General features: G+C 39.9%; 1 protein-coding gene across 1 annotated transcript in view; it reads left to right on the forward strand.

Moving 5' to 3' along the window:
- Positions 1–14,273, forward strand: part of MCF2L2 (MCF.2 cell line derived transforming sequence-like 2) — a 163,949-nt gene that overhangs the window by 119,555 nt on the left and 30,121 nt on the right. The window contains exons 19-24 of the mRNA XM_082056760.1: positions 3,196–3,288; positions 3,786–3,878; positions 6,922–7,047; positions 11,300–11,521; positions 12,860–12,952; positions 13,232–13,310. Of these exons, the coding sequence (XP_081912886.1) occupies positions 3,196–3,288; positions 3,786–3,878; positions 6,922–7,047; positions 11,300–11,521; positions 12,860–12,952; positions 13,232–13,310 (706 nt within the window). The remainder of the gene's footprint in view (positions 1–3,195; positions 3,289–3,785; positions 3,879–6,921; positions 7,048–11,299; positions 11,522–12,859; positions 12,953–13,231; positions 13,311–14,273) is intronic.

The raw sequence follows: 14,273 nt of genomic DNA on the forward strand, positions 1-14,273 counted from the left end.
CTCTGCCACCTTTACTTCTCAGTTTCTGTGGCATAGTTAAACAACACTAAATCTGTTGAATAAGAGGTTAAATCATGCCTTTGCTTTCTCCCTATTTCAAATTTCGCGCCAAGAAAGCGAAAGCCTCTCTCCAGAGATGTCTTTGCTCACACAGTAGCACCTTTGATTCAAGAACTTGCCCTTATGTTCTGTTTTTAGAAGAAGCCACATAAAGTCCAGAAATCCGTTATTTCTGTTGGACTGCCTTTAGGAGACACAAACAAAAGTCTGGTTGTATGTTTGCGTTCCCCACGTATTGGCAGCTTTTTATGTCTTCCTGCCGAGCAGAGGCTTCTGGCTTTCCCTGTGAGTTATGACCGTGCTTGCTTTGGCACGGGGGAAACTGAGACGGCTGCTGTTCTAGGTGATGCAGAGTTCTGGGAGGATGGTCACATTGTTGTGGATTTACTCTGTCCGATCATACTGGGACTTTTCAGCCCTGATTCCAGAGCTGCATGAAAGCGTCCTGAGAGCTGTGGTGGGACACCCTGCTGCCCGAGTCCCTCTGTCCCCTGCCAGTCATTCCTCTGCCATCTCCCCACATGCTCTCCCATGGATGTGAACCTTTCTTCTCAGGCAATGGCAGAAACAGCCTGTGGAGTCCCAGCCTATTTTGTCTCTCTGGCTTCTCTCCTGGAACGTGGTAGCAAAATCAGATGAAAGGGAAATGCCCCTCTTGTTCTCACTCCCACTTTGCCTGTCCTTGTTAGGAGATGATCTTCATGTGACCTAAATTACAATTAAAGCAGCTCAACTTTGCCCACGTGCCAGCTATTATATGATACCATCACCAAGATGCCTGATCTTGCTTAAAGCCCTGCACAGGTGCTCAGGGGGGAGGGATCAGTACTAAGTGCTTTGTAGGATGGGTCTTCTAGTGCTTTATCAGCAGCAAGAGGAATGCTGTGGGCTGATCTGCTAAACATGGGGCTGGGAAGAAGGCAAGCTTGCCAAACCAAGGCAAGAATACCCAGGAAGAACCAAAAGGTGTGTCAGGCTGCTTACCAGCAAGTGCTAGGTGAGGTGCCTGGCAAGAGTGACTGGCTGTGACTTACCACTATTTACTTATTCATATTGCTAACCTTGGGAAAAGAGAGCAATTTAATAGGAGCCAGCAGCTGGGGCATGTGGTCATTCAGGGAGAAAGAAACCTTTAGAAAAGGAGGGTATCTGTGAAAGGACTGTAGCGGTTGAGCAGAAACCTGTGAGTTGGGTTCAAAGGGCTGAATTCTAATCTGAAGTAAAATTTATTCATAAATCAGCAATCAAAAAGATAATTTGAATTGTGCATATACGCTGCATGTGTAAAAGCGTATGAAGACATTGAGATGTAAATCACTGTGGAAAGGAAAAGCATTGCAGGAGAGATAAGCATGGTGTAAAGGTACCAGCAGAGAGTCATGACCTCTGGATATGAAAATAGAAATGTATGGAATGTTTAAAACTGGGATTTGAGTAATTAGGTAATTAATTATTTCTTAGCATTTTAGATCCTGATCCCAGTAATTTAATCAGGAATTTTCTATTTCTTTCACTATTACAAACTTTAAAGTTGTATTTAAAGATGTAAGTTTCCACCTGAGCAGGTGGCACTGATTTAGACAGCAGGAGATTGCATTTGCATAGGGTGGTTCCACTATGACAAATTAATGGTAAATTGTTGATTATTGTACCATTTCTTTAAATTAAAATTGGTACTTCTTTCTTAATCCTAATAGTGCTCTTGACTGTTGCTGTCTCTATTCTTCTTGCCCAGTCCAATCAGGTTTCTGTGGACCAGGAACAAATTGTAATGCTTGATCACACTTCGTTATTATTTTCAGTTTTGTGGGTTTTACCCCCTATTAACTTCCCTCCAAGGCAACATGTACAAACAGTTCTATTTGTGTGAAGAAAACTATACACCTATTTTGTAAGAGCACCATTAATACTTTATTGAGTTGCAACAGGGCTTTTTGCGTTGTGTAATCCTTAATGCAGTAAGGTGTTGCATGGCATAGTTTTGCTTTCACGTCTGATTCATCAGGGAAACTCCAGCCCAGGTCTGTGGAGGTAGATTGCAGCAATACTGGTTTCTTCTAGTAACTCCATACAAAACAAAATGCCTTCCCTGCACCAGGAATGTGTAGATACAGTCTAGTGGGCTGAAAGCACAGAGGCAAGAGCCGGGAATTCCTGAACTTCATTTTGGCACTGTCTTGATTCGCTGAGGTCATATCCACCAGGATAGATGCAAAGATGAGAAGCTCCCAGATGGTCAGATACAGCCAGCCCAGCTTGGGAATCTATATGGTACAGCCAGCTCTGCTCAGATACCTGTATAGCACGGCCAGCCCTACTCATGAATCTATATAGCACAGCTCTGTGGTCACCTGGCTGCAGGGCTTCTGTGCCACCGGAGTGCACAGTCAGTGAGCCAAGAACCTGGCAGAACTTGTCTGTCTGTATCCACCCATATAGTCTAGGGAGCTTAAAATACACCTCTCTGGGCTTTTATAGAGATTGCCTTTGTTTCCACTGAAGTCAGTGGGATTTTTTTTTGCCATGGTGTTAGTCAAAGTGGTATAGTTAGTCAAAGTGGTATAGTTAAAGGTAAATAAAAGTCAAGTGAATCCCTCCACTTCTAAGTTGCAGAGGACAGAGTTTAAGCACTTCCACCTGCCTGGCCTGGGACATCAACAAGACAAACTTGCTACTGTTTTCATTAATCCTTGTACTATTGAGAGCCAACAGTATTTTCAAAGTGTTTTGAACATGTAAACCTTGGCTAAGTGGTGAGCATTGTTAGAAATTACATGTCTATGCCAGTACTGTTAACAAAATTTACATTTCTAATGTTTATTTTTGTTTGTTTTCAAGCCATCTCTTCCCCATCTGGAAGATAACAGTTTTGCAATTAGATTATGTGTCTGCCAGTCTGCAGTCTCCCTGCTTTGTGCAAAAAGTGTGAGGAAAAAAAAATCTCACTTTCAGGTGTATTTAGCTTTACAGGAGTAAAAGGCAAGATTGGTAGCTTCAGTGTGTTTTTTACACACAGAGTTATCACCATGAATTAATGACTAATGTTAGCATGGAAGGTAAGAAAAAGTGTCACTCAAAGCAGGTGCTCTGTGGATTCTTTTTTCTTATCTTACTTAACCTCTCCTTTTCTTGCAGAAAGAGGACCTCCAAATATATGAAAAATATTGTCAGAACAAGCCAAGGTCTGAAGCCCTCTGGAGACAGTGTGGAGACAGCATCTTTTTTCAGGTGGAGTTTCAGTGCAGACTAGCAGTGCAAGACCATCAAAGCTTGCTTTCCTTCTGTAGCTCTTCTTTCTTTAGAAAACTTAGAGAAATACCCAGACTTTTCCACATGCTGCTCATAGTGATGGCGAGTGCTCAGTGTGTGTCGAGGTTCTCTCTATGCGAGACTGGGTGGGTAGAGCAGCAAATGGATTCCCTGACTCTTCAGGCTATACCCAAACCAAACAAGTGCTGACTTCTCTGCAAACCCCAGATGATTGCGATCTCATGAGCAGGGCCTGCCAGATTTCGACACCAAGTTGAACCTAAATATTATCTCTTGTTTAGATATATTTTCACTGTGGCATAAGTAACCTGGAAACTCCTACGCAGATGGAACAAATTTCTCTCTCAATTAATTCACAGACATATAATCTTTAGTTTACCAAATGATAATGGTCTTGGTGTCTTGCCTGTGCTTCAAGAAACCATTGCATTTTTCTTCCCTGTTGTCTCTTACAGGAGTGTCAGCGTAAATTGGACCATAAACTCTCACTAGATGCTTATCTCTTAAAGCCAGTCCAGAGAATCACCAAGTACCAGTTGCTGTTAAAGGTAGGTTCTCCATGACAGTGCAAAGAATTCCAACACATAGCTTGTTTTACTTACAGAATTGTGTATAGGCATTATTTTCTGAAGGATTACCTCAAAGAAATCCTCTCTCATTTCTTCAACAAATACTTTGTAATGCTAAGTTGTAAAATGGTAACAAACAGTCAAAGAAAGGACTTCTATTTCAGAATGAGAACTGCTATTACTTAGCAGCATATATTACTCTTGCTTAGTATGTATATATATATATACACTTATATATAAAAAGTAAGATATTTTATATAGTAAGTACTTTATTATCTTATTTATTTTTTTATTTATCTTTAAACAGAAATTGAATTTGAATTACTGGATTAGTAGATGATCTTACAGTTTGAAAACAGGAACTGATGCTTTAAATCCTGTCTCTGACATCTGTCTCTGTTTAACAAAACTCTTTCAGCTCTCTGAACCTGATATTTGCCCATGGTTGTTACTCAGACCTCTCAGAAGGAGCAACTACCTTTTGGTGCTTCTGTTTTAAAGACCCAGCTAGCAAAAAAATGTCTGTGACTTTTCCATGGGGTGAATATCTGAACTTCCCTCTTGATTTAGTTGGAGCTGTGAGTGGTCTGTGCTTGAAATTTTGGTCTGAACAGGGCTGGGGGAAATATGTGCTCTCAGACCAATGACGTTTTTTGGAGATGGTGGCTTAAATGTCTGTCTTCATCTCCGCAGTTCTTAAAACCAATATTTACTGGTTTTTCCTTATGGCAAGGTTATGCAGGTGGATTATATGCTGTTCTCAAGCCTTTGGACTTAATCTAGTGTTGTGTAATGTCATTAAATTTAGCGTGAAGATTTAGCAAGGAAGATTTTAGGCTGCAATTTTATTTGCTAATTGCTACCATGTGCTGGTCAAGTTGTGCCAGTTAAAGCTATGTGAGGATCTGGCTGGCCATTCACTTGTGCAGTATTTCTGTGACCCATTTATTTAATCCAAATATCAACTGATGCAACTTCACTGATTCCAGTAGATTTACATCAATGTAATCCAGTAGTAAATTTGGCTCTATTTTTTGAAACCATTCTGTGGGAAAGGAGGAAATGTCAAGGCCTTCAGAAGAGCAAGACTAAACTACATTCTAATTTCAATTTGAAATACAACTATAAATAAACCCAAGATTAGATCAAGGAGTAAAATTCTTAGGCAAAACAGGTTGCAGCCATTGGGGTTGAAGCTGGTCAGACCAGTTTTGTACCAGCAATAAGGCACAGACGTTTACTTTGTCATGGATTAATGAGACCTGTGAAGATGTTGCATCCCTGGCAGCAGGAGCATTTAAAAGTGTAAGAAAATGTGAGTCAGTGAAAAATTGTTAACAAACAAATGTCTAAGAACCTGTGTGCCTTGAGTGAATCATTTTAGATTCTGGATCACAATTAGTGCAGTCCTCTGGTTTAAATCAGTTTATCTAATATTATAAAGCAGCAGGCCCACTATACAGAGAGCAGAAACCCATTCTCATCCTAGAAATTGTACAACAGGTGCTACAGGAATGCATCCTGCCTTTACTTTCTGAACCCTGGTCACTCAAGCACTTCAGGAGAGATTGCTGCTATTTTGCAGTCCTGTTTTACAGGAACACAACTGTCTCAGCTTCTGAATTAAATGATTTCCAAACTCAAAATGTGGCTGAAAATGACATGACTGAACGAAAACCATGTCAATGGCCACCTTTGAAGGAGTCTAATTCTTACTATAATAAAGATTCCTAAAGATAGTAGAGTTTTTATTCATTCTTAGGTTTATTTCTGGGGCATAGTTTCTCTTGACATTGTCATCAGCATAAGGAAACAAAACTAAACTCACTTACTGTACCGTTCCAGGTGAAATGTTATTATTAGAATAACTTATTTCTTGATTTCTTCACAGCTTGCATTTCTGAAGTGAAAATTTCATCCAGCCAAACACTTCTTTCATTCCACTGTTAGATGTATAGGGCGGGGACAAGTCAATAATGATGAATAAAATGGTTATTTGGTTATCAATTCTGTCACTGAAACTATTACCTCATTAACAACCAATAAACTTATTCTTCCCTAGATGCATTTAGCAAAGACATAGAGTCCAATTCTGATCTCAGGTGAATACTTGCTGGCATTAACTGCTTTCAATACAATACAGTGGGGAAAAAACAATCTGTCCATCTGAATCAGGTTCAGGGCTCCTCTATAGGCAGAAGAGCAAGAGGCAATGCAGTTAATTTCATTAAAAATGAAGATTTTAATGTTTTTTGGGATTTGTGTAGGTTATAACTGTTGGTTACAAAAAGAGAATTAAGACTTCAGCTATGACTAGAACTTTTCAACCAAAAGACACATATAGAAATAAGAAAAGTCATCCTTGTAAAGAACTATACTATACTAGGCTAGGTAAGCAGCTGGCCCTAAATATTTGTAGCTCTAAAAAGGATTTCTGTATGTGAAGTGATTACAGAGATTGAGCCCTCAAAAGGTTTTGTTTGTTTCTTTCCTTGGGGCACATACTTTTTGATTTGTCCAGAACTTTGTCTGTTGTTCCTTGTGCAAGGGTTGGAGGATGGAATAACTTCCCGTATTTCAAGCAGAATATAACGCTTGATAATTTTTTGCTCGAGGTCAGCATTGTTCTTCAAAATTACTCTCTCTCAAAAGAGGTTTTCAAATTTGCAAATGTAGATCTGTACATTGTAGTGCAGAGGCAGAGAATAACAGATGGGTAAGATTTATAGTAACCTGGCCTATTTTCCCCCCAAAAAAAGATTAACAGCTGAAAAATATGTACTTTGTGGAACAAATTGCAAAGGGAAGTGGTGAGTTCTTTAACACCAGAAATTATATTGAGTTTCTTTTCTAGCAGATGTGGAGTAAAAAAAACAAAGCTGGATGTAATTCTATGACATGCAAATAGTTCATTGCAAGTATGTCAGAATGGTCCTGTCTCATCTTAAATGAACCCATAAAACTTGGCTTCTGGTGTAAGTTTTCAAGTAGTTTTCATATATCTTTTTTTTTTTTTAATCAGGAAATGCTGAAGTGCAGCAAGAATTCAGAGGATACTGCTGAATTGGAAGAAGCCCTCGCCACAGTGCTTGATATCATCAAATCAGTAAATGATTCCATGCACCAGATAGCAATCACGGGATATGAGGTATTATTTGCTCTTGTTCCGACTCTGGTCTTGACCCATCCAATGTTCCTCTTGTCATTGATCACATTGTGTCTATGGCTGGTGCACTTTGCAGGAGCCTGTGCCACATTCTCGAAGGCTGCCACTCACTGGCATGTTGTGGTGATGGAAATTATGTGTCACCATAGCAGTCATGTGGAGGTGGGGGTGTGAATGTGAGGAGGAAGGGGGACAAATGCTCTCATTCTGAGTAACCACTCCTAAAACTCAGTTGTAGGTGAGGGGTAGCAAGTGTGACAGACGTAACTTAAGAAATTCCTGGAAACTTTGGCTGCTATGCAACTCAAGTGTTTCCAGATCTTTTGCACTTAGGGAGGAAAATTTGGCTTCCCTTTAAAGTGGGTGATAGAAGCCATGCGAGCAACTGGCAAAGTCACTCTCTGAAACGTGAAATAACAACCACAGAACAAATTGAAGGCCACAGATGTATATATCTGTGCTGAGTCTCCATTGAAGTCATATGACTTTCAAGAACTAGTGTTGCCTACATAAAACAAGCCCTTAAGTGAGAGGTGGAAGTGACTGACATATAAAAGAGAAACATGCGTGGCAAAATGAGGCCTGAGGGTGACGTGGTTGCCTGTTTTGAAGTAGCTGCACGATGAAATGTCAAGAAAAAAAATGTGCTGAGAAGTTGGATTCAAATAATTACTAGATCAGAGTAACAGGGTTCAGTCTGGACACCAGAAAACTGATATTTTGTGCAGAATGTGAATTCCCAAGAAAGCAATGGGGTCTTTACTGACTGTGTCTGGGTGGGAAAGGTTATTCTGTGTTTCACAGGATGGAGTGGCTTCAAGAGTTTTAATTTGTATAGTTCTCTTTTGTGCAAGTGTATCTGCATCTGGTAGCTGAGGAAATCCATGCCCATTGTCAGCATTATTTTAGAAATGAATTTACCTGCTTGTTTGGCTGTATGTCATAGACCTACTGCTGTACACAGCTGGACATGCTCCTGTGAGTTGTGCATTACATCGAAATGAGAATAGTAGCTGTACTGGGTTGAATGTGGCAGTGCCCACCTCATTAGATTACTAACCATATAGACAAGCTGTAGCGTCTGTGGATCAGAGAAACGCCACTGGTCCTAAGCATAATATAGGTCTCTCAAACCTGACAAAATTCAGTAAAGCACATACCTCCCCCCAGCCTTCTGCACAGCTCTGAGCTACACCTGGTGTGGATTGATCGATCAGCGGGCTCTTGTGCTTTGTCTTTGCACCAAGAGTTGGGGTTGCATTAAGAACATAGCATGAAGTTTTCCTGCTTAGTTTAGATTAACATTATCTTTTCGATAGGATTTCCATCTAATTTTCAGGTTTTCCAAGTTTTCTCAAGGTAGAAGAAGCCTCCTATATTCAGATTTGTTGGCTGAACAGGAATAGATCATTAGCTTTTTAATTTCTCCAACATACAAGGTCAAACCCAGCATCTGACTACCATTGAATATTCTTAAAAAATTCTTTACTAATCTCTCTTCTGATGGAGCAGAAATCCTACACATTTTTCAATCTTCACTGAAAAAGAAAATCTTAATTTCAGTAATGCAAAAGAAAATGCTGGTCTTGAAATATTTTATACTGGTGTAATTGGATGTAAAAAAGTATTGTCAGATACATTTTTTTATTTAAATATGCAGAGACAAACCAGCAGCATAAAGTGACTCACTGCAGATAAGAATTTGTCCAAATATATTTAAAATATTACTGATAAAACCATGGAGACCTCTTAAGCTGAATGGTAAAATATATTTAATTCTGTATGTTTTATGAAAACAAACGTGGTTCACTTTAGTAGTCAGTTTTCCTTCAAGTTTTTCTACTCTTGGGAAGCTGTTTTGCTTTATTTAAAGCCAGTGCCCAAGCTTGTGTTCACTTTTCCATCACAGTGGACAAACTTTCCTTCTAGTGTTTTTGTTTTGTAAAAAGTTTTTCCTGGACAAGTATAAATGAAGGTTGAGACACATCTCTGCTGCTTTCAGGTTTCTTCACACTTTATTTTATGGACTTTCTAGGGACAGGTGTCTTTGCCCTGGTGCCACTGTTCTCAGTACTTGGGGTGGTTTTGCTTGATGTGACTCAGAATCACTGGTTGCAGTGACAGCTTGCCGGCTCCTCCTGGGGTTTCCAGCAACTGCTGCACCAACTGGTACTTGCACATTGCTGAACATGTTACCTTGGTCAACAGTTTCTCTTTTGAAACAACCAAATCTTTATTTGTATTTGCAGGGAAGATAGGAATTTGCCTGTGTCTTTCCCCCCCTGCCAGTCCTTGGTTACAGCCCATTTGGTTTCAGTAGTGAGCCTTTTCAGCCTCCTGGGTGTCAGGAGAAATAGCTTGTGAAAGCTTCTCTAAACCATTCTGCTTATGGCTAATTCTGAGTGTCTCAGAGGCTCAGTTTAGAAAGACTCTTTAAAGCCCGAATATTATTATTGCAAACTTGGACCAGTCAACATGGGCATGGGAAGCTCCTGGATACAGCGCGTCTTTTAGCTCCCGGTTTCTACTGTTTCTGATTCATTCCCAAAGAGAAAGATATTTTTCCTCCTGTGTTTCCCAGTTTAAATGTATGTAGTTACAGCAATTTTACAAAAAATTGTTTTTAAATAGTTCTGTCACGGATGGGCAGAAGAGCTGCTTCTGCAAGAAAGGTAACATATTATCCTGAGCAGAGGGGATATATCCAGTTTCCTATCCATAGAAATGTTGAGGTTATTCTTTTGCATATTCCTTATTTTCAAATCTCAGAGTAATTTTGTACTCAGGAATTCAGAGAGGATTCCTGTTCCTTTTCAGCTTCTGTTTTTGAATTTGACAGCCTTCCGTGAAATGTCAGATACTAGTCTCAAGGAGTAGATTATTTCCTCTGCTTTTTTAGCTGAACCGAAAGACATGACGAAGTGGAACATGGATGCTGTGTAGCACCATGCTGACAGCATTCCTGAGATGGTTGGTACATGATAATTGAATGAGGTCAGACTGTGAAAGAGGATGAACCAAATAATTTATTCTACCTGTTCCACCTGTCCCAGGAGCTCAGCTGTGATGCCAAATAAACACCTCCCATAGCTCATAAAACCTCACCCCATCTTGTGGCCTCTTTGCCACACAAGCACAATAGAAATACTTACCTAGAACACCTTTCAGAGAAGGATATTATGCCAGCCAAAAAGCAGGTTTTGTGGTAGCTGATGCATGCTCTTAATTGCATAGGATATTCTGCTTCATCTGCACATGCAGACTTCAGGAGCTGAACTGTGGTGTAAGAAATTGCTAACATTTAAGTCTGGGCTTGTTTGGGTGTGGGTTTGTTTTAATGTTTTTAGGCAAAGTCACAAGAAAAGTAGAGAAAAGCTTGGAAAACAGAACTTTTAGAGATGTTTCCTACTGTCATCCTAACATTTGTATATAATCCAGCCTGGCTAGTTTGTCCATGAGTTATGCAGCACTGAAGCCATTTGTATGCATCTCATCTTCCATAAACATGAGATACAGTGTATTGTTCTAACAGGGAATAATTATGTTTGAGATAGTGATTCAATCCTCCATTTTAAATAAACTTCCTGTAGGACAAAATATTTCCATCCACTAGCACACATTATCAGAAAAAGTGTCCTCCTCTATATTTGCTGCCTACACTGAAGAAAGAATCCAGTCTTTTGTTGGATTGCAGCAGATTTCCAACCCTCTCCACCCTCTTTCTCTCTGCAGGGGTAACCTCCCACATCACTTGCTCTAATCCCTGGTTTTGCCCAGGGATAGAAGCAGATTGTAGCAGAGCAGAAACTGAACCTGGATCTTTCGGAGCCAAGGCCTTTGCTTGGGTATTTGGACTATGCTGGGCCTTCAGAGGTGTCAGGAGTCTTAAAACCCATTTCTTGTCAGAAGATGCTTTCTCTGAGGTCATCACAGGGGACAGCCTGTGTGTCAGATCCAAAGAGGTCCCGAGACAGACCTAACTGTGAATGGGGAGACAAACTGGCAATTATGGACATGGAAAACAATGTGTTAATGGTTATATGGAGAAAGAACACAGGTTTGGCAAGGAGATGTGCTGTTGGGATTCCAGCTGTAACACGTCCACTCTCCAACACAGGGATGCCAGGGCATGTGCCTCTGCCTGGAGGCTTAAACACTACAAGGGGCAAGAACTGTGCCTGGGATTACCCGAGATTGAATGTAATGTGGGCTCTTTCTTTTCCTTGCTTGCTAGGGGGATGTCAGTGAGCTTGGCAAGCTGTTGATGCAAGGTTCCTTCAATGTGTGGACTGACCACAAGAAGGGGCACAACAAAGTGAAGGACTTTGCTAGATTCAAACCAATGCAGAGACACCTCTTTCTCTATACAAAGATGCTACTCTTCTGCAAGAAACGGGAGGAGAACACAGATGGCCATGAGAAGACAGCTTCATACAGCTTTAAAAATTCATTAAAGGTAACAAATGTTGCAATGATGAGAGAAAAAGTAAATCTGCTGTTCTCACAACATGGGGATATTTCCATGTGCAACTTGAAGAAGGTATACTATCTTGCAACACAGAGTAAATGGAAGCTCCCAATTAGTTTTGATCTGGAGACAGACCCAGCCATATGTCCTACAACTCAAGACAAGAACCTTGGTTTTGCAACTTGATACAAAGGGGAACCTTGTATGTTCTTGCCCAGCATCCTTTAAAGAGGAACAAGACTGAATGGACCTGCATCTCTCATTGTTCTGCCTATAGTCATCCTCCAAGCTCAGTTATATTGAGAGTTTTACTATTAGCTTCAGTTGAGCAGATGTATTCCATGACGATAATAGCTACAGATAAATCACAGTGCAGTAGAGGTACCCTTTTGTTTGCAACCATGACATTTCCAGATATGAGTCAGGACAATTTCTTTTAAGATTCACAAGTAGGCCAAATTTTTCCATTAAACTAGTTGGTGTGACTCTTGTGACTTCAGACAACTGACATGGTCATCAAGTGTAATGCTGCAAACTTATTACAGGGTAAACAGACAGGAATTGTAATAGAACGTGGTTCAAGGAGTGAGCCAATTCATATAAGCATTTGAAGTTTATTTCTGTGGAGATAGTAGGAATGATGATATAATCAAAGCTGTTTAAATCTTCAAATCTAATGCTTAGATAAATCAGAACAAGGGGGATGAACAAATACAGAAACAAGATGAGAAGCTAATAAGTATAGTGACAGCTGGACTTCAAAATTGTGGTTAAGAAATTTAAGAAATCTAGAACTGTTTTTTTAAATTCCTTGCTGATCTTGCCTGGTTAGGCACTTAGCACCTTGCTGAACTTTTTTTTTTCCCTCCTGAAACAGTATTGATTTTTTTTTATGTTATCTGGATCTCATTAACACTCACAAAGCCCTGTTACATCCCTCATCCTTTCCCACCTGAACAGGTCAGTGATGACCTCCTCAAAGTACAAATTTGTGTAGGTGAACAAAAGCCAGGATAGGCTTGAAACCACAGTTCAAGCAAAAAAAGCGAAGAGGATAAACTGATGATCAGACTTTAGCTTGTGTTACTTTTGAGCATTTACTCTTTTGTTTGTGGTGGTTTTTTAATTTTATTTTTCCTGAAACAATCAAAAAGAGGAATGATAAATTAAATCCTGAGAAACAGTGTGTTATGAATTATGCTTTTAATGACTCCCTAAGGTGCAGAAGTGAATGCAGCCTTTTAAAAACACTTCTCAGAGGATAGAGAGTTTAAAGACTATTGATATTTTCCAGATTCCAGCTGCTTCTTTTCTATTTTGAAACAGATGAGCACTGTGGGCATTACAGAAAATGTAAAAGGGGATAACAAGAAGTTTGAGATCTGGTATAATGGCAGAGAAGAGGTCTATATCATTCAGGTAACAACAATGCTTATTTTTCCAAGGAATATACTTCCTTTCAATTGAATTGTTTTTAAGAAAGTCCCAGTTTCATGACTTTCACTGTCGTATATACTCAAGAAACAATAGCTTTTGGAAGCTTTATTGTTGTGTTTGCACTGAAATTACCAATTTATCATTGTGAAAATGATCATGATTTTGTGTAAAAGAGGAAAAAAAAACGCAGGTCAGGACAGCCAAGCGATTGGCAGCATGCTTTAACCAGATCTGCTTTGCCTTGTCCTCTTGTGTTCTCAGGCATCTTCTGTTGAGCTGAAAAACACCTGGATTTCAGAGATTCGCAAAGTCCTGACAGGACAACTGGAAGCATGTAGAGGTAGGACCAAGTGAGATCTGGTAATGTTGCCTTCCTTCTGTAGCCGTGTGTGACAACACGGAGCTGGGATGAGTTACAGTGCATCCAGCACCACCAGTGAAAACAGCAAGAATAGATCTTCTGTGTGAGGATCAGTTGGGCAGTTGCAGCATTGCTCAAGCCATGACCCTAGAAACATCTGTTCACATCAGCGTGTGAGGAGATGGGGTTCCAGTCTTAACTCTGTGCCTTCTCAGAGGACCTGATGCAAAACATCTCCTTCCACATCCATGACTGGACACAGCAATTGTTCCTCTTTGTTCTGTTGTTTGTTTTGCTTTCTGTGGTTTTGGAGGGTCTTTATTTTAAATCTAATTGTCCACCTTATGTTTTAAATGTCAGTTATCCCATCTTTTTATCTTAGTGACCTCCCTGTAAAATATGATTAATGACATTTCCCTCTCTCACAGAGATGTCACTATGATGGTGATTTGTGATGTGCTCAACACATGAATGATTGAAGCCTCAGGAGTACATAAAATAATGACAACCTTTTTGATGTAAGATGTTAAACCCAAGACAGACAAAATTCAGTTAGGTTATTTCAGATAGTAAGAGAATATAGTGATGAAAGCTATCCGAGATACTCTTCTGTTTATGAACAAGAATGTACAGAGTCCTAAAAGCCATTTTTCAGGCTCTCTTAGAAGAAAAAGCCATAGTTGTGTCCAATACAGATATTTCCTGAGCTTTGGCACTCCTTCTCACCTTGACCTGTCATTTTCTGCTTCTCTCATACACACAGCTCATTTTAAACCAACGCAAGCAATGCCTCTCCATCTACATCCTTCAGATTCCTAAGCAGGCTTTGTCATAAGTGTAAACTTGTGCCTGTGCTTTAACTTTAGAGGTCATCTTTATTTTAATTCTCTGTTTCAGAAAGACAATTAATTCTTACAGCCTCCTTAACTGGAAGGAAACAAC

The sequence above is a fragment of the Streptopelia decaocto genome (assembly GCF_964273445.1).
Source record: "Streptopelia decaocto genome assembly, chromosome: 6".
In the NCBI taxonomy this organism is placed as follows: Eukaryota; Metazoa; Chordata; class Aves; order Columbiformes; family Columbidae; genus Streptopelia; species Streptopelia decaocto.